The 19,238-nt window shown below is 36.6% G+C and overlaps 2 protein-coding genes across 16 annotated transcripts in view; one reads left to right on the top strand and one right to left on the bottom strand.

Moving 5' to 3' along the window:
* Nucleotides 1–7,705, bottom strand: part of DNAJB4 (DnaJ heat shock protein family (Hsp40) member B4) — a 64,791-nt gene extending 57,086 nt beyond the window's left edge. The window contains exon 1 of one of the 2 annotated variants that reach the window (XM_024565531.4): nt 7,436–7,705. The gene's annotated coding sequence lies outside the window, so the exon portion shown is untranslated. The remainder of the gene's footprint in view (nt 1–7,435) is intronic. The other variant, XM_024565532.4, reaches the window with a different exon arrangement.
* Nucleotides 7,706–7,906: 201 nt separating this feature from the next.
* The window catches only part of FUBP1 (far upstream element binding protein 1), a 33,493-nt gene continuing 22,161 nt past the window's right edge, over nt 7,907–19,238 (top strand). For 7 of the 14 annotated variants that reach the window (XR_011650977.1, XR_008426311.1, XR_008426313.1 and 4 more), the window contains exons 1-8: nt 7,907–8,146; nt 15,021–15,111; nt 15,969–16,031; nt 16,795–16,833; nt 17,357–17,396; nt 18,134–18,186; nt 18,272–18,343; nt 18,474–18,531. Coding sequence is in view for 9 of the 14 variants with exons in the window: in XM_053919886.1 (XP_053775861.1) it covers nt 8,027–8,146; nt 15,021–15,111; nt 15,969–16,031; nt 16,795–16,833; nt 17,357–17,396; nt 18,134–18,186; nt 18,272–18,343; nt 18,474–18,531 (536 nt within the window). In the remaining 5 variants the exon portion in view is untranslated. The remainder of the gene's footprint in view (nt 8,147–15,020; nt 15,112–15,968; nt 16,032–16,794; nt 16,834–17,356; nt 17,397–18,133; nt 18,187–18,271; nt 18,344–18,473; nt 18,532–19,238) is intronic. The other 7 variants (XR_011650978.1, XM_053919890.1, XM_053919888.1 and 4 more) reach the window with 3 other exon arrangements.

Below are 19,238 nucleotides of genomic sequence, written 5' to 3'. Positions count from 1 at the left end.
TCAGCCACAATCCATAATGGTTTTCACAGCCAGAAGTTATGGAGACTTCTCTTCCCAACACTGGTACCCTAGGCTGGGGGACCTGGTATGGTGCTGAGACCCCTAGCTTCACAGGTGGGTCCTCTGCAGCTGAGACATCTCTCCCCATGTGTGACCACCACAGGAGTGTGGGACCAGCCCATTCAGTATCTCCGCCCCTCACACCAGTCTCCATGTGGCTTCTTCTTTATATCCTTAGTTATAACACTTCTGTTCAGCTAGATTTCAGGTGTTTCTGAATGATGGCTGTTCTGCAGTTTAGATGCAATTTTGATGTGGTTGTGGAAAGATATGAGTACCACATTTATCTACTCCACCATCTTGACCAGAAGCCTCCAAGTCTGATATTCTAAGAAAAGTTTAAGTAAAGCTACTCTTCATTGCTATCCAGTCTCAAAGGCCCCCAATGTTCATAATAACATACTAAATAATTTGTTGAGCTCTAGCTTTCAGGAAGTTTACTAACAAAGAATTGAATTTTATATTAAGTTTTTACCAATATAAAAGCACTAAGCCATTCTCAGCATACCAAATAAGATCTAGTCCTTGACCAGCCCTCCCTTATACAGAAGGAAAAGTGGAGAGGACAAGATCTTTGTATTTAGAATATTTATTAGAATGTAGCTTGTGTGAAACAGCATGGTACTGGCATAAAAACAGATACATAAATCAATGGAACACAATAGAAATAAACCCACACCTTTACAGTCAATTAATATTTGACAAAGGAGGCAAAAACATACCATGGGTAAACACAGTCTTTTCAATAAATGTTATTGGGAATACTGGACAGAAATGTGCAAAAATAAATAAGACCAGCCCTGACTGGTGTGGCTCAGTAGTTTTGGGCATTATCCCGCAAAGCAAAAGGTTGCCAGTTAAGATTCTGTTAGGGTACATATCTAGGTTGTGGGTTTGGTCCCCAATTGAGTACGTACAAAAGGCAACTGATCAACGTTTCTTACATCAGTATTTCTCTTCCTTTCTCCTGCCCTTCCCCTTTCTAAAAATAAACAAATAAAATATTAAAAGAAAAGAAATACTGCCCTAGCCTAGATCAACAAAAAATTGATTGGGTTCAAAAATAGAAAATGTTTCTAGATTAAGGTCTCAAGACTATATGCCCACAACAATTAGAGAATAAACTTCATGGCTTTATTAAAAGTAAGCAAAAGTCTGACAAAACATACAGACATCAGTTATATTTCAGTAGTTCTCAACTGTGGATCAACTAGGAAATTTTTACAGATACAGATATTAATCAATTAAATTAGTCTCTAGGAGTAGGGGCTGGGGCTCAACCTTCACATGTCTTAAAAAATGTGACCCTGTATCCAACGCAGTCAACCACAGAATTAAGAGATCACTCCTGTCAGGTTGTTTTATGAAAAAAGATGATTTTTGATCTGGATCTTTAGTTGGCTAAAAATTTCATGAAAAAGATAAAAGTAACAGAAGTGAAAGAACTGATGTATAAATACATGATCCAAGTAAGGGAAGAAAAAATAAACATTTTTAAGCACAAAATAAAAGAACAATAAGAACAGAAATATATTAATTTATTTTAGACATTTTAGCTTTGAGGCAAAATGCAAAATGAGTTTTGGAGGTAGCTGCAGATAATGGTTTGGAAACACATTTGGGGAAGAAGTACACAGCCAACTTGAAGTCAATTATGAAACTATATATATATATTCTGCAGTTTTATTTTATATTATATTCTACTTTATTATGTTATTTGAATGGATGCTGTAGAATTAGCTAGAATCACTCAAAAGTTGTGTAGTAGGGGCCAGTTTTTCTTTTCTTTTTCTTTTTTTTTTTTTAAGACAAGTGCTTTCTGGAATACCAAATTTTTAACATAGCATTATCCTTAAAGTAATGGGAAGCTTTTGCTGACTTACCAGCAAAAGCAGGCAGCTCTAAGCTTTTCTCACTAAATATTGATTTTCAATTTCTTATATATTCTATGAAGCTGTATTTCATCTCCTATGATCCTGGTCAAAGGACAGATCCTGCTTACAGACAGGATGCCAACACACATGTGCAACTAGCTAAACAAGCATTCTATATCCATTCAAAGAGGCTCTTTGTATGATACAGTAATGGGAGTTGTTTATTTTTTCATTAGATTTGAAAAACCCTGTAAAGTCAGGAGTGGTACTTTGGCAAACCACTCCCTCCCACCTTCACTGAAGAGGTCCTAAAGGGCAGATAAAATTTATCTTTTAACAAAGAAGCTTTGTCTCAAGAGTTAATTGTCCTAAAAGATTAAATTACAAAGAATTTTATTCAGAATTCTCAGAAGAGTCTAATATAAAAACTTTTAATATGTTTCTTTTGGCAGATGGGCTACTTTGTAGAGAAATGCAATATACAGAAAAACAGCACAAATACTACATAGGAGCTGTGTGGTATTATATGGAAAAAATGAAAATTAGTTCATCCTATCCTTGCCTTGAAGATTCATAGTCTAGTCAGTGATGTGGACTACAAACACATAAACCCCCTGAATGTCTTTGAAAAATAACACTAATCATCATCAAATACATATGTATACTTGTGTATGTATGTACACATACTTTAGATGTATAAACACACATCATAAAGTACTATATACTGTACACTACTAATCCGCCCAATGCAATTAACAATACAGAAAAACAGCTTCCATCATGTTATACAACACATGCGTTCTTTCAATTTTGTAAGTAATGTATGTTTATTACCTTACATTAAAAGATGTCTTTCCATGAAGAATTTTGGCCTAAGTCTTGATAAAAACCGAACTCAAGATTATTTTAAAAATCCAAGTAAGAAATAGTAAGTTGTGACCCATATCCTAGAAATTAGAGAGCAACATTCATTACTTGACTTTTTATAGATTCTTCCATTCTTTTAAGTCAGGTTGCCTAGGTTCAAATCACAGCTCCAACACTTACTAACAGGTAACTTCGGGCAATTTAGTGAACTTATTTGTACCCCAGGAAAATGGAAATTTTAATAGCACCTATCTCATAAAACAACTGTGAGAATAAGTTAAATACACATAAAGCATTTAGAACAATTCCAATATACAATGCAATTAGCTATTGCTGTGTTTTGGAGTGTGCTATATAGTAAAGGCATAGAAAAAGATGTAGCCCTTACTGTCATGGACCTTACAATCCAGTGGGAATTTCAAATAAACAATAAATGATTTCATGGTATTATTACCCAGTATTGTACATAAGAACAAATAGGAATATCTAAATTTGAGTTTTAGACAGGCTTTCTGGGGAAAAAAAAAAAAACAGAAAGAAGTTAGCAGGCAACAGTAAAATGGAAGAGGTGAGAAATGTTCCTGACCAAGAGAAAAATATGTGCAAAGACTCAGGGGCTCTATAGTTATGAATAAGTAGAATAAGTACAGTAAGTTATCCTCTTATGACAAAGAGGATAAAAGGCTGGATTAAGGGCAAATCAATGGTCATGAGCAATATCCTAGTATTCATCAGTCCTCTAACAGCCCTTCAATCAGTACACACCATCAAATCTGGAAACCAAATCAGAGAAGAAATTTCTAAATTAGCGTGAGTTGATACTCTGAAAGGGAAAGGGAAAACAGAAATCACTATAAAACATAAGACATTTTTATAATCCTTTACTGTTGGCTACTTTTCAGAAAAGATTAAATTACCTCCTCTTTTGGTATGCTGGTAAAAGGAGGAAGTTGTGTGACTCTATAGTATATGGAGCTGCCTCCAGTTTCAGACACTAGTCAAATCATTATTCTCCACAATGTTCCAAAGTTACATTTGTGTTAGGAACTTTGTCCTTTAAAATGCAAATATTTCCTGCTTCCATTTATACCTTAGTCTGAAATAGAATCCTAGAAGTCAATCAGAAGGGATACAAAAGTCATTAAGACCAATGACCAACCTAATGATCAAATATCCTAACAATATCCTGGACCATTTACTTTAATTTGAAGCGGCCACTTTCCTCCTACCTACCCCGAATTTGTTGTGACTATGCACTGAGAAAAAACAGGCCTGGTTTAAATGACACACAGAGTACAGCATGAAGTTATCAGATCCTTCTGCCTAAAAGTGTTATGAGGTAGGTGATGAGTGAGTTTAGAGGTGAGGCAGTAAGCCTGTACAATTTTGCCACTCTTAAAATGCTTGTTTAAAAAGCAATGTTGGATGATTTTTCTCCAATAGCTATAAATAAGAATCTGTTAATACCGCACACAGATTTAACCAATCCAGTAACGAAAAGTTGTGTCAAGAAAGATAAAATGAAAAACTTTGCCAATATATTTAATAGCCCAATTTTCATTATCTTTACTAATCTTTTCCTTGTTATTTGGCAAATCTAAATGCTCCCTGCTACACTTCTGTAAGCTCAAAAACAGACTTTTGCTTCATCCTGAGGATGAAATATGGAATACCAATATCTATTATAAGGGTGTGACTATAATATAAAATTCACTTGAATATTTAGCCAACTCTTAAGCACAATAAACTAACTTTAGGTCAGCTGTATGATGCATTCACTATTAAGAGAATGTACATTGCAAAGGGGAATAAACTGAGTCAAGAAAGTCTGATTTCATCAGTTATCATGAAAGTATCTAGAAAAACAAAGTACAAATGGCTTTGAGGTTGAGCAGACGCAGAACAAACTCACATGTAGCCTAATTGAAAGTCACTGGTTATAGTTTTTCCAAAACTAAGATTTGAAGATAGATGTTTAATCCCCAAAATTTACAGGAGCAGAGTACCATCCTTTTCTGGTTATGATATACCAGAAGCCAAGTTGTATGTTTAATAATACCAATTTCCATTTGCATAGCATTTTAGTTTCTGAAATGCTCACAGAGTTATCTCTTTCCAGGACAGCAAGGCAGGTCATGATTTTTATGTAGATGAGATCTCAGACACAGATACTAAGTCACTTGCCCAATGTCACAAAGCCAGCTGAAATGTAGAGGCAGATTTTTTTCAATATTTACTCCTTCAACAAATATCTAGAATGCTAAGACCTTGTTTTAGGGCCTGGTCAATGGTAGAGATAGGTAAGGTCCTTGCCCTCCAGGAGTTTACATTCTAGTGGAAAAGAGACAACAAACAAACAAGTAGAACATAAGATTTTAAATAAATGCTTTAATTTTAGATAAACTTTAAATAAATGCTATAAACAGAAATGGTAATGGGATACAGTGGTTGCAGAATGGCACAACCAGACATCAGAGATGATCTAAGGAGGTGACATCTGAACTGAGGCCTGACAAATCACCCCTGAGGTCTATAAAGGCATTCTAAGCAGAGGGAAAAAGCAAGTAAAAAGTCACAGATGCAAGAAGGATCATGGACAGCAAGGTGGCCAGACTGCTGAAGTGCAGTAAAAGGGAGGAGGGAAAGAGGGAAGAAGGTACAGAGACAGTGGGGCTGGTTATATCAGGCCCTTAGGCCACTCACTCCAGGAGGTAGGATTTAAGGTGAAATTGAAGATGTAAGTGGGATGATCTTATTTGCATTTTAAAGAAATCATTCAAGCTGCCATAAGAAACAACTGTAATACAATCAGCCAGCAGCATCCTTGAACTTCAAAAGTACCAGTAACTCTACTCCTAGAACAGTCCTGAAGAGTGGATACACAGGTGCTTGTTACCTTTGAGACATTACATGTATATTATATGTTTTTCTATACAAAATTCCCTAATTCTTAAAAGTAAATTGTACAGCTGTAAGGGTGGAAGCAGAAAAATCACCTGAACAGTCCAGGAATAGGGGGATGGTAACTTGGAAGTAGTAAAGGTGAAAAGTTCATTAATTTGTAACACAGTTCATAAGTATGGTAAATAGGTCTTCCTGAAGGATGGAGGCTGGGGCAGGAATCAAGGCTAACCAGTGGTTCTCAATGTGGGATGATTCTGTCTCCCAGGGCACATTTGTAATGTTTGAAGACAATTTTGGTTGTCACAATTGATGGGGGGGGGTATGCTACTGGCCTTTATCATTAAATACTAAGGATGCTAAACATACAATGCACAGTAGTATTTCGAAACAAAGAATTATCCGGCTAAAAAGTGTCAATAATGCTGAGGATGAGAAATCCTGATCTAGACTGATTTCAACTGGTTCCCATCCTAGAATATTCACACTTCCTGGAGAATCTAGAAAACGAAACAACCCCCACCCCGAAATAGAGTCCTTACTTATTTTCAATATTTAGAAACAACTAAAATTGTTCTATACATGAAATAAAGTTTATTTGTTTAGAGATAAACAAATAATAGAGATAAATTATATCACTCTGTGGTTAACTCTATATGCTAATTAGAAGGTCTGACTGGTACATAAGACTAATAAAATGTGAAAAAATCAATTACTGATTAATAAATGCCATTTGTTGAACACTTTCTCAAAATGCAACTAGAAAACTTCTATTTAGGAATCCCACCCAACACTGCTTTTTTCTTTTTACCAGCTTGTTTAATCTATCGTCTAATACAGTCACTACTTTTCCAAATAAAAATTCTTCCAAAATCTAAAGGAATGGCTATGAACATTGAAAAGATAATCAAAATTATATAAATGGATATGATGGTAGGAAAAGCTTGAGGAAAATGATAACCAACCTGTACGTATGTGCATGTTAACTTTTTAGTTATTTGTCTTTTTTAGGCCTTGAAGTGGCCTAAAACAGCCACCTTAGTTTTAGTTATCAGGAGAGACTGCAGCGTGCATTTCCCTCAATTACTCCAAGGCCAGCAATAAGTACTCTTTTCGACCTAATTAATAAAACACAGAATGTCAAAGTTGGGAAGGTTCATTTTACCTCATTCTTTGTTACCTAAATGGAAAGAATTTGGAAAAAGTCACTATGGTCATCTCCTACAACACCTCAAAGTCTGAAACTATTAATGCAGTATAGTACGTGCCACAATATACTCAGGAAGGTCTGAAGAAAGATCTGAAATTACTTGGTAACTTAAGTAGATAACAGAAAATACAGAAATAATTATCTAGTCCTAAGATGACAGTTCAGATCATTACCTTCCATTTGAATTGTCACGAGGTGGTGCTGCGGGAAACTGTTTCTAAGAAACTAGAGTCCACTTTGGTTAAGAAAGGGATGCTGTTCTTATTTATAAGGACCTCAATAAAACTGGTCATGGACACATGCAATACTAGGTCATTAAATCTGGTTAAAACTGAATTTTAGAATCGATTACGTTTTTAAAAGGTAAAAGGGGGCGACAATCATATTGTCACAGCCTCATCGACATTACTTATCCAAAAACTTCGAAATCATCTCGAGCACGAAGTGGCCTCCAGCCTGAATTCAACTCCGCTTGTGATAAAACTCAAAACTCTGACAATCTAAAAGTAAAATACAGGCGCACCTTACTACCCTGAAAGTCACGCCGAGCTCCCGCTGGACCGGGCGGACGTTTTCGGGACCATCATCTCGCCGCGACCCGAGCGCGCTCCTTCCAGGCGCACTCCCGGATGCAGCGCTCTCGAGACTCTGTAGCATGGTCGTGGCGCTCATGACGTCACCCTCCACCCCAGGGATACACGGAATTACCCACGGCGTAAAATTCACCTTAGGCAGTGACCGTTAGTAAACACTACTGCTTTTCTTCAGGCTTTCAGAAACTCACGCCTACCGCACCCTCCGCACCCACCTTACCCGCCACACAGCCTTAACGTGAGAACGCGCGAATAGGAGGCGCCAAAATAAGTCACATTCTCGCGAAATCGAAAACAATTCTCGCGACATCTTTCTGCCTTTCCTCTTAGCCCCGCCCCCTACACAGCGCCTCCCTTAAGAACATCGCGAGATTTTCTTCTTTCAATCTCCGCCCCTTTACGGCACGATGGTCGCACAAGAATGTGATACAGGCTCCACCGCCGCCATTTTCTTTCTTTCTTAGCAGTTGGCTGGGAGAAGGTCTGTGCGAAGAAGCGGTAACAGCCACAGCAGGTTAGACATGGCAGACTATTCAACAGTGCCTCCACCCTCCTCTGCCTCAGCTGGTGGTGGAGGCGGCGGCGGCGGTGGCGGAGGAGTTAACGATGCTTTCAAAGATGCGCTGCAGAGAGCCCGGCAGGTAAGTCTGGACCGCGCGGTGGGATCCCGACAGCTCCCGGTAATTGGCCGCTACCGGAGTAGGCCGCTACTTCTTCGCGCGTGAGGAAGAGGAAAGACGTGCTCTTCCGGGACCTGAAATGTGCGGACACTCACGTTTCCCCACGTTGGGAATACTGGTGAGAGGCTGGAGTTCGGTTTTGTGTTCCTGCTGTCTGAACCAGTAGGAACCCCAACGCGTGCTGCGCATAGATAGGTGGCTTTAGGTCTTTCCCCCGCTCCTGCGGCACTCGCGCTGCTTTCTCCAAGGAGTTCGCATTTCCCTTTTCCTCACATTTGACATGCTCGCCGTGGGATAAAGCGCGCGTAGTTTTACACAATAGTGTGGAAGGTTCTAGTAATGAGTTTAGGACAGAACCAGGATCTGCTCCTATGACCCTCTTTGTAAGGGAAGGTATAAGTCCTTAGAGCAGTCCTCTGAGCTTATATAGTTCATTCGAGCTCTCTCTTTGCGATTACCGCTCGGTATCGTCTACTTTCACACTTCGGAGCCCTAAATCCCGGGTTGGAACCCTTCCTCAGGGCGGGATTTACGTGTCAGTGTGCTTACACCAGTCCTTCCCCCTTGTGTCTCAAAATGGCTTCAGGCCCATTTTACTCCAAGTTTCATTTTGAATCTGCCTCTCTGTTCAAAGTCGTAAACTGACCAGACCTCTTTGTATTACGTAGGTGCATACATTTGCCCTGAAGGCACTTCTTTCACAAACGAAAGCCGAAAAAAAGCACGTGTACTTAAGGAAATTTAAAGATGTCTTAATTTGAACTTCATCTTTATTAGGTAGTTTCTTACTATAATAACAACTTTAAAATGTATGATGTCGGTCTGGGCTTGTATGTAAGCAAAAGTGAGAATCTTATCGTGTGACACTATGCATAATAGGAACTAGACATTTTTTAGACACCAGTGTTAATCGAATGGTAATCAGAAACTTAATTTTGTGCTATGCTTTGATTGCATTAGGAGTTCACTTTTTTTTTACCCTCCAGTTAAAGGGTTATTTGAGTCAAAATCTGTAAAATCGGTAGTGATGTAACAAATTTGCTCTTTTTTAAGTGAACACATTATAGATAAAAATGTACCTGTGCTTGTTTATTGTAAGAATATTTGGGGAGTCAACGAAAAATCATCATTAATACTAGTTCTGCAGCTTTTTCACTTAATTTTTATTTACCATTTCTGAACAAGTTCAGTGTAGCTACTGAAACATTTGTATAATGACCGGGCAGACTACCGTTAGTGGGGTTTTATTAGATTGGGTTGGAAGACTCACCTGTATTTTTATTCAACCATCATATTAAATTAATATGTGCTGCACATTATACTTAGATACTGGAGAATTTTTTAATGTGTGAATTGGATTTCTGCCTTCTAGGGATCTATGATACAGTTAAAGGAACCAAATGGATATGGATTGTGTCTGATTAATGCTTTCAGAGAGGAGTGGACGAAATATGTACGCTATTAATCTACTTGTCTGTAAGCATTTATAGAGTTGAGCACTGTGCACATCACCAGGGATTGAGGTGCTTAACTGCCCAAGTAAAGGACTGATTTTTTAAGTAAGGCTTTAAAGAATGAGTGAGAGTATGACCAGTGGAGAAAAGAAGCAGCATGTGCGAAGGTACGGGGGTTTGCAATGACAAGAGCCCAAGAATGAAGTCATTGAAGGATACCCTTGGACAGGGGAAGGAGGGTGGAAAATGAAGTAAAAAAAGGTAGAGATGGATACAACTTCTAAAAGATTGGGCTGTAATGCTTTAATAAAAAACTGCACTTCATTATTTGGCTGAGCTATAATTTCCTGATTAAGTTAGACTGCTATTTTAACACGGAAATTTTCCTCAAACTTTAGAGTTTTTCTGTACTCTTTATATGCCAATAGGTCAGCTGCCCCAATGCCCTTGCTGTAATGATTCTTTATAGTTGGGTTTGCTATAGTAATTTGATTGTTTCTTAACAGAATTAATCCTAACTCTGAGATGTCCACATTTAGCTTTTGAGTGGAATTAGCCCTTATGATTGCCTTTGAGGATGCCTATTTGTCTTTAAGTGGCATGTAGAGAAGAGTACTTGGGCTGAAGGAACAAGTTAGGTTACGATTTAAGCCGTTTTTTCCTGAAGGTAAAGTTACTGAATTATATTTCCAAAATTCCTATCTAACCTTAAATTTCATTTCTTTGTCCAAAGTATTATTCTGTGTCCTTTGCAAGGAAGAAGTATAAGAACACCTCACTCTCAAAGAACTGTGTACCAGTGGGGATACTGTTGGCATATTAGGTGGACAGTTAATTGTTATGCAGGAAAACAGAATTACTGATTAGGATCCCTGGTTCCTACCTAGCAAACGGGAGCATTTACTCTAGCTGATTATCGCCATCTGGTAATTTAGGCCAAGTTGCCGAATCTTTTTTTCCAGGAAATCCTAATTATTTTTAATGTGAAATTTAGAGATTCTTATAATACTCTGTGAGCTACATCCAGCAAAAAGGCACTGGATTGTTTCTATAGTTTAGGGTTTCCAAGTTGTACACTTTAGAAATTTATATTTTTGTATTTAAAGTTGTGACTCTAGAGGGTGAGGTTGGTATTCTTAGATCTTTGGTGATCACACTAGATAACAAATTCTGTCTCTGAAAATTGGAAAATTGAAATGTGTCTATGTACTTTTTTCACAAGGTTATATGAAGAGAGAAGTGAATCAGATGGAGGCTGAGACTAGATCACTAGCATGGTAGCTCACAAGTTAGCCAGAATACCAAACTTCATCCATTCTCATCAACTAGTGTAGTAGTTATTAAGTACTCAGTTATTTTTTAAATCTCTCCATTGGTAATTATAAAAGTGATTCAGACTGTTACGTTGTTTGAATGCAGTACAAATTTTATAAAATAAAATTATTGGCTTTAATTACCATTAATCCCTTCCGTGAAATTATCATTTGAGTATATTTTCTTAACATTTTGTGATACAATAGCAAAGTTTGATTAGGATAATAAGCAAAGGTTCCTGTGTTGTAGAGAGGGATAATGTTAATAAAATGGTGGCCTAGTAATATTTCTAGTATCCTTCACACATCTTCACATTTCTTGTGCATGCGAACCATCAAGACCTGGCCTGTAGTAGGTGCTCAGTATTTATTGAATTGAATAAAAAAACATCTTTAATAAATTAAAGTAGTGATGAAATTTTGTTTTGAAAATAATTATGTTCTTGCAGAAATTCATTTCTTGAATGCCTACAGTGTGGCTGTGTCAGATCTTAGTGAGGGATGCAGAGAAAAATTGTGTGCCTTGCTCTCCCACAGGCACAGTTTTCACAAACAATGTAACTGCATATATCCTCAGCAGGACATGTTGTTAAAATTTTAAAGTTAAGTATTTGAAGTCATGTAGATCCTGCTTTATAGTTGAATTATTGTATGCTGATTTGTTCATAACAGCTAGCGATTTATATACTATTTGGCTTTGTGCCAAGTTTCTATTCATTTACAGCCGTCCTACAAGGTAAGTGTAGAAACTGTTTTCTTCTTTGTGTAGATAAGGTGAACAAGGTACAGAACGAATAGGAAAATTTGGCAGGGACCCAAAGCAGTTGAACCAGAATCACAACCCACCCCAAATCATAGTACTTCGAAGCCTGAGGAAGCATGTAGTAGACTGAAAATTAGAAGCTTGTCATCTTGAACATTTAGGTAGTTTACTTAGGAGAATCAGTTTTTAATTAAAAAAAATCTCAAGGGTGGTATGGCTAAATAATCTCTTAAATTCCCTTTCAATTCCAGAAGGTGGAAAATGCTAAAACAATAAAAAATGAAAAAATATTTACTCATTTCAGAAGTAGAACAAGGTATAAATGGGAAGGCTTGACTTACTGTAAAATAAAATCAAATAAATTGATTGCACTTAATTTTACTAATAAGAATTTTATATAGTTGTAGGTTGGATTTTAGTAACTACTATTTCTCTTAAGTAAATCCTCCTTGTAATGACTTCGGATAGCGATTTTCAACTGGAGTGTCATAAGAATTTTTAAAACATGCAATATCTGACTAGTCAGTCAGTCAAGAGACACTGACCTCTTCACTCTTAAATTAAATCGTCAATTTAAAAAATGACAACAGCCAACATAATTGCCATCTGGTGTGAATGAGTCAAAATTATGCTTTTTTTGTTTGTCAGATTGGTAAAAGATATATTTTTGTTGTGTCATGAAATTTTAGGAATTTATGTGTTCCATGAGATGAAAAAGTTTGAAAATCGCTGACTTAGGAAATGTATATTTTCTGTTGACCTTGGAGAATTAATCAGATCTGTATTGATAATATTTTTACTAAAAGCTCTTCTGATGTCTTTGTATTCTAAATTTTTGAGATGGTGTTGCTGATTCTTTTGACTGAACCAAATACCAACTTTCATTTTCATTTGGATAGTTTTAGTACTAGTCAGTGAATAGGGAGGCATAAATAAGTGTTCTTTCTCTATGCAGAAGTTCCTGCTCTGCAAATTCATGGATCATTTATAAAAGCTAACTGCAGGAGATATTCATAGCCTAAATAGGTATTACTATTTTCTCTGGCCTGGAATACTTTTCTTAGTATCAGTGCTCATCTATACCTGGCAGTGTATTTAAGTTCCTAGAGAACAGTGCTAAGTGGTTTAAAACTTAAGGGCGGACAGAACTGTCTGACACAATGTGTTGCTGTCGTGACAAAGTCTAACCTATTATGGTGCGCTCTCCTTTCTGAGACAAGCAGTACAGACTGGGGGGGCAGGAGTTTATGGGTAGAAAAAGCCATTGTTTTCAAGTGTGGTGAAATTTTTCTGAAAAGAAGTAGGATTTTAATTAGATGCTCAAAGATGCAGACAGGCTTTTGAGAAGTGAAAGATGATTAAAGTAGGTTAGATTGTTTTATCAAGGATTTTTATACTTAATTGTAATGTACTTGGTGTCTGCATGTACAGATGAGGAGAGGGAAGTCTAGGAATCTTAGGAAATACGGTTGACATATGGGAACTGGTATATGTATATATGGGACTTGATTGATACATGCTGGATTTATGACTCAAGTCTTTGAATATACCCCTTCTCTAGTTTCCCAGTTATAATGAAGCTTGCAGTGTAGTTAATTTAGTTCAACATCAGGACATCTTTGGGGACATTTCAGTCACCAAGTTTGATTTTTTGTTTAATTTTTTATCATAGAAAATATGAAACAAACTCAAAATTGAAAGAAAATAATATAATATTCACCAGGCTTTAGTGATAACCCCTGTATAGTAATTAGCATGGAACTGTGTGGAAATTGGGACATTACCATTGACTTAACTATGTAACCTTAGTTAATCTATACATATTTTTTTAACTGTAAAATGGGTCTCTGTCTCATTTGAGGTAGAGAGTACTCACTGCCTCATAGGGTTGTTATGTGAAATGAGTGTGACAAAATGAGTGTGAACATCTTATTGTAGTGTGGAGCTTGGCCTGTTGCTGGCATTCAGCAATACTTCGTTTCCTCTTTCATAGAGAAATGCAGTAAATATCCACTGATTGTGCCCTACTTGTGACTTGAGACTGGTATTTCTTGTATGATGTTCGTTTAGTCATCTGCAGGCAATTGTTTTTCTTACTCTAAAGTTAAGTTTTTAAGGATAAAATGACTCGAGGCTCTATTTCTGAGACATCTTGCCAGGCTCCCCCATGCGCATGTTTCTTTGGAGCAAGATTGTCCAATAGGAATATAATACAACTCACATTTTATATAATCTGACATGTAAAATATTACCATTTCAGTATGTGTTCAATATTTAAATTTTTTGAGGTTTTTTTCCTTCATCATATATTTTTTAAGATTTTATTTATTTTCAACCTGGGCGATCAGTGGGATGACAGATATCACAGCCAGATTGCCCTCACATCCTATTTTATTTTCAGAGAGAGAAGGGAGGGAGAAAGGGAGAGAAACATCAATGTGTGGGAGAAACATCGATTGGTTGTTCTTGCTCGTCCCCAACTGGGGACCTGGCCCACAACCAAATGTGTCCTGACAGAAAATTAAACTGGTGACCTTTTGGTTTGCAGGACAGTGCTCAATCCACTGAGCCACACCACCAGGGCTGCCATTTTATATTAATTTCAAGTTTTCAATATCTGTATATTTTACACTTCAGTTTGCACTATTTCAATTACTCAATAACCACATATGGTTAGTGTCTGTACCATTAGACAGCACAGCCTTAGAGTCTCAAGAAATGTTCACATCCCTTAAGCCCACACACATCTTTTGAAGAGTCATGGGAGAGAGCTGTGGCAAAGATAGAATTAGGACCCATAGTTTTCTTCAAAACTATGTTGGTCAGTGTCTTAAAGGTTCCTAATTGATTACTACTTTGTTTTTTCTTATAGAGAGGTATCATAAGTTTAATCTCAGGTGATTATTTGTTAACTGTCTGGAGTTATTAGTGGTAGTAATGAACTATAGTTTTAATTTGTCTTAACAGATTTTTAAAAAGATTTTATTTATTTATTTAGAGGGGAAAGGAGGGAGAAAGAGAGGGAAAGAAACATCAGTGTGTGGTTGCTCCTCACATGGCCCCCACCGGGGACCTGGCCTACAACCCCAGGCACGTGCCCTGACTGGGAATTGAACTGGCAACCCTTCCGTTCGCAGCCCGTGCTCAATCCACTGAACTACACCAGCCAGGGCTCAAATTAATTTTTATGTGATAGATATTTGTCATATATATATATTAGGAACTATATGAAAAAATCGAGTACTGAATAGTATGTAGTAGTTATGATGCTATTCTTAATGATAGTGTGTTTTTTGTTTTTTAAGATTGCAGCAAAAATTGGAGGTGATGCTGGTACAACACTGAATTCAAATGACTATGGTTATGGGGGACAAAAAAGACCTTTGGAAGATGGAGGTAAGTTGTGGCCATAAGTATTTTAATTGTTTTACACAGTTTAGTTGTGAAGTAACTTTTAATGGTTTTCGAATGTTCTTTTACTGAAATATTAGTTTTATCATAAGGTTACTAAAATTGTAAGGCTTATAATGACCTCAAAAGGAAAGGAGGGGGGAAAAGAGACCTAGACAAGGTAGGTAAAATGTGAGTCAACCAGCCAGTTTTGACTTAATAGAAAAACATCATTTTTCTTCTTTTAAGATTGTGCCAGACTGACAGTTTGCACAGACAACTTGTTAATATACAGTAGGGGGTGGGGAGGACGAAAATATAAATAAAATGCTTAGGAGGCATTTCACAAGTTTTTCTCATCATTCATGAATTAATCTTTATATGCTGTATATTTGTTGTTTTACTACTTCAGATTTCACTTTAAAGGTTGAAGTTGCTCTAGTTTGTTACTCTAGTGTGTTGCAAGTTATACCATTTTTTGTTACTTTTTTTGTTTGTTTTAGTACATTGTTTTGTGTTTCAGGTTTAACTCAATGTGGCTTAAAGCAGATTTACTGTGCCTTGTATTAAAAAACAAAAAAGAAAACCATAATTGTTGAAGCTCCTGAACTTAGAAGTCAGCACATACTTTTGTTTTAGATTTGATGTATGAAATTTGATACAGTTTCTTTTGCCCTTTTATTTTTTATTTTTTTAAAGGAGGATTCTGAATGAGCCTATCGAATGTATTTGTAGCTTTTGACCAGGAGTGTTAGGTTTTATTAAGTGACTTTCACATATAGTGAGGTTTTATATACAAAAAAAAATGAGCTAATGATGCTTCAGATGTTGTATGTAATGTATTCTTTTTATTTTATGTGTAGATGGCTCTTGGACAAGTCCGAGCAGTACAACACACTGGGAGGGAATGCCCTCTCCTTTTAAAGGCAGGAATTTTTATTTATTACCTGTGTTTAGTATGTAAACGTGAAATAAACCAGTGGATTCTTATATGGACACAATATTTCTTGGATTATGTGTCTGAATTTTTGCTGCACAACATTCTGATGTTTAATCATTTAAGTTTGAAGGGGGGAGGAGAATGTAGTACTTTGAGCTATCAGTTGTCTATTCTAAGGTATGCATTGTATTCATTTGTGTAAAGGAGTAGATGAAGGTAATTGTGTAGTTGCTTTGAGTTTCTGCTGAAGTTTATGCCTTGAAATGTTTGGTGAAGAACAATAGAACAGTTTAGATTGAGATTGCCTTGTAATGTCATTTTAAAATTTATTTTGCATAGCTTTGTGGTCACTGTCAAATACACTCAACTTTGATATGTCAAATTTTCACATTTTGATAGGTTTTTTTTTTCTTCCAGTCTTCAATTTCTACAGTGAGAAGCATCATTAGCCTTTAGCATGTGATATTTTGCTAGTAACGGACCTAAATACTTTGTCTTGTAACATTCTAAAGTGCTTAACATACATTAAGGTCAGTGATTTGATACAATCCAAAAGAATGTTTTTAAAAATGTCTGTGCATTCTAAATGTGAAGAGCTTGGGCTGAGTTTCGGCACTTTTGGTTCAAATGACACCATACCCTCAGCTATTACAATATTTATATTGATATTTATTCTGCTTGGGCAGGGGGAACTGCGTCTTATATTTGTACTTAACTGGCAAAAAATTAAAAGACTCTTAATTTTGCAGATCAACCTGATGCTAAGAAAGTTGCTCCTCAAAATGACTGTAAGTATTTATTATTTGAAGTTGGGTTAAAAAAGTAAAGTAATTGGATTTTAATCAAGGTTTTGTTACTATCTTTTTGGGGTATCTTTGAAGTTAGTTGAAGGCCATGAATATTATTTTAGAATGAATTTCTTTGTAAATATGTACCTCTTCTCTTTGTGATATCCCATTTCAATTATGACCATGTGTATATTAACAAGATGTGTCTGCTAAATTGTTTTACATATTTAATCTATTTTATTACTCCATTTCTTAATCTGTGCTTGGACCACTTGAAAAAGGACAGTTTTCTTCCACCCACCTATACACACACACAACACACATCATTGCTAGTAATGTCTGCCCTATCACTGACTTTTTTGCCCTCTGGCAGTGTTGATTTAAGTATTCCACATAAAATTTTACTTTCTTCAAGGTGTTGTCTGTGTTTATCAGGGAAAGATTTCAGAATTGCTTGGTAAGACTGTATTATTAAAATCTGTGAACTTAAATTAAAATTTGTTATTTCTTAATTTTTTGATAGCTTTTGGGACGCAGTTACCACCGATGCATCAGCAGCAAAGGTATAGTCAAATGATCTGCAAAGAGTACTTTGCAAGTTTTAGTTTGACTGTATGTAAAAATACAACCAAGTTTATGGTGAACATATATCTGCCCTTTTTTTTTTCCTATATATAGTTCATTTCCTTTGACTTAAGAAAGAAAGTAATACAGAATGAACATTTTTCTTTTTGAGTGAGGTACATTTGTAGTTGGAAGGATGAGTGGAATTAGCCACATTTTAGAAGAACTAAGGTGAATTAAAATAGCAATTAAGATGACATCCCCTGAACTCCACTTCAGCTTTTTCTTTCTTTTTTTTTTTTTTTTTTTTAAGAGAGAGAAGGGAAGAAGAGAGGGAGAGAAACATCAGTGTGTGGTTGCCTCTTTAGGCGCTTCCTGCTGGGGACCTGGCCCACAACCCAGGCATGTGCCCTAACTGGGAATCAAACCGGTGGCCCTTTGGTTCGCAGGCCAGCACTCAAACCACTGAACCACACCAGCCACAGCTCTGTTCCAACTTCTTTGCGTGCCTTCAGATGGTTTGATCTACCATACCCTCCTCACTTGATGTGTGTCACCTTAATTAAGATTCTGATTTTAACTACTCAAGATATATTTTGATTACAAACATGTTCCTGGAATCCTGGTTTGAGCCATTAGGAGCCATCAGACTTCCATTTTTATCAGTAGAACACCTTTTATATGTAAACAGATTATCTTCCTTTGAAGGAAAATACTAGTTTCTGTTCTTTCTTAGCAGGTCTGTAATGACAGAAGAATACAAAGTTCCAGATGGAATGGTTGGATTTAGTAAGTAATCTAATTTTTAAAGCCTTGAAAACATAATCAAAATGTACCTTACAATCTTGCAAAAAAAATTTTTTTTTCTTACTAGTAATTGGCAGAGGAGGTGAACAGATCTCACGCATACAGCAGGAATCTGGATGCAAAATACAGATTGCTCCTGGTAACATTATTCTTTTGCTATTTTAATACTGAATAGAAAATTAGCATATTTTTTAAGCTGCTAGTGAAATTATGGTATCTGTTAATCTTTTCTTAGCCTTAAACTTGTTCTTTGTTGTTTTAAATTGTAGACAGTGGTGGCCTTCCAGAAAGGTCTTGTATGTTAACTGGAACACCTGAATCTGTCCAGTAAGTATGAAAATCATGCGTCCGAGGCCAGCCCCTTCTTCCTACTGAAGGACATTGCCTTAGCAATTGAACCCACTTTCTCCAGCACTATTAATTCGTCTCCCACCTTCTAGATAATTTCTAATGGCATACAGATATGCTTGAAAATCTCTCCGTCTTAATCAAAATGATCTCTGGACCCCACATTTCTATTTCTCTGCTCTCTTGTACAGCAAACTCTAACGTATTTATCGTATCCTCTGCCCATCTTCATTTTCTCTTGAACTCATACCAGTCAAGCTTTTATTCCCACTGTCCTGTTGAATGATGATGGCTTCCTCATCGTGCAGCCTGTCAGCACTGTATGACATATGACACAGTGGACCTTGTGCCTAGAGATACCCATTTACCTGTGTCTCTTTCTCAGTCTATCTTGGCTATCCAGCCTTATCTTCCTGGGCTGTCAACATGAAAGTGCCACAAAATTCAGTCCTCCTATAGTATGTATTTACACATACTCTTAAAATGAGCTCATTTACTCTATTAAACTTCACTTAATATATAGCTTTACGTACCATAGATTTTGTATTCCTCTAAATTTTTATCTTCTGTCTTGATCTCTTTTCCTGAATTCCAGACTCTCATCCAGCTGCTCAGTACTTCCAGTTGAGTATCTATTAGGCATATCAAGCTTTACATTGCTAAAAGGGAATCGTCGTTTTACACCC

The sequence above is a fragment of the Desmodus rotundus genome, chromosome 3, assembly GCF_022682495.2.
Source record: "Desmodus rotundus isolate HL8 chromosome 3, HLdesRot8A.1, whole genome shotgun sequence".
Lineage (NCBI taxonomy): Eukaryota > Metazoa > Chordata > Mammalia > Chiroptera > Phyllostomidae > Desmodus > Desmodus rotundus.
Note: the sequence above shows the minus strand (reverse complement) of the source record. Positions and strands in the feature narration are given on the sequence as shown.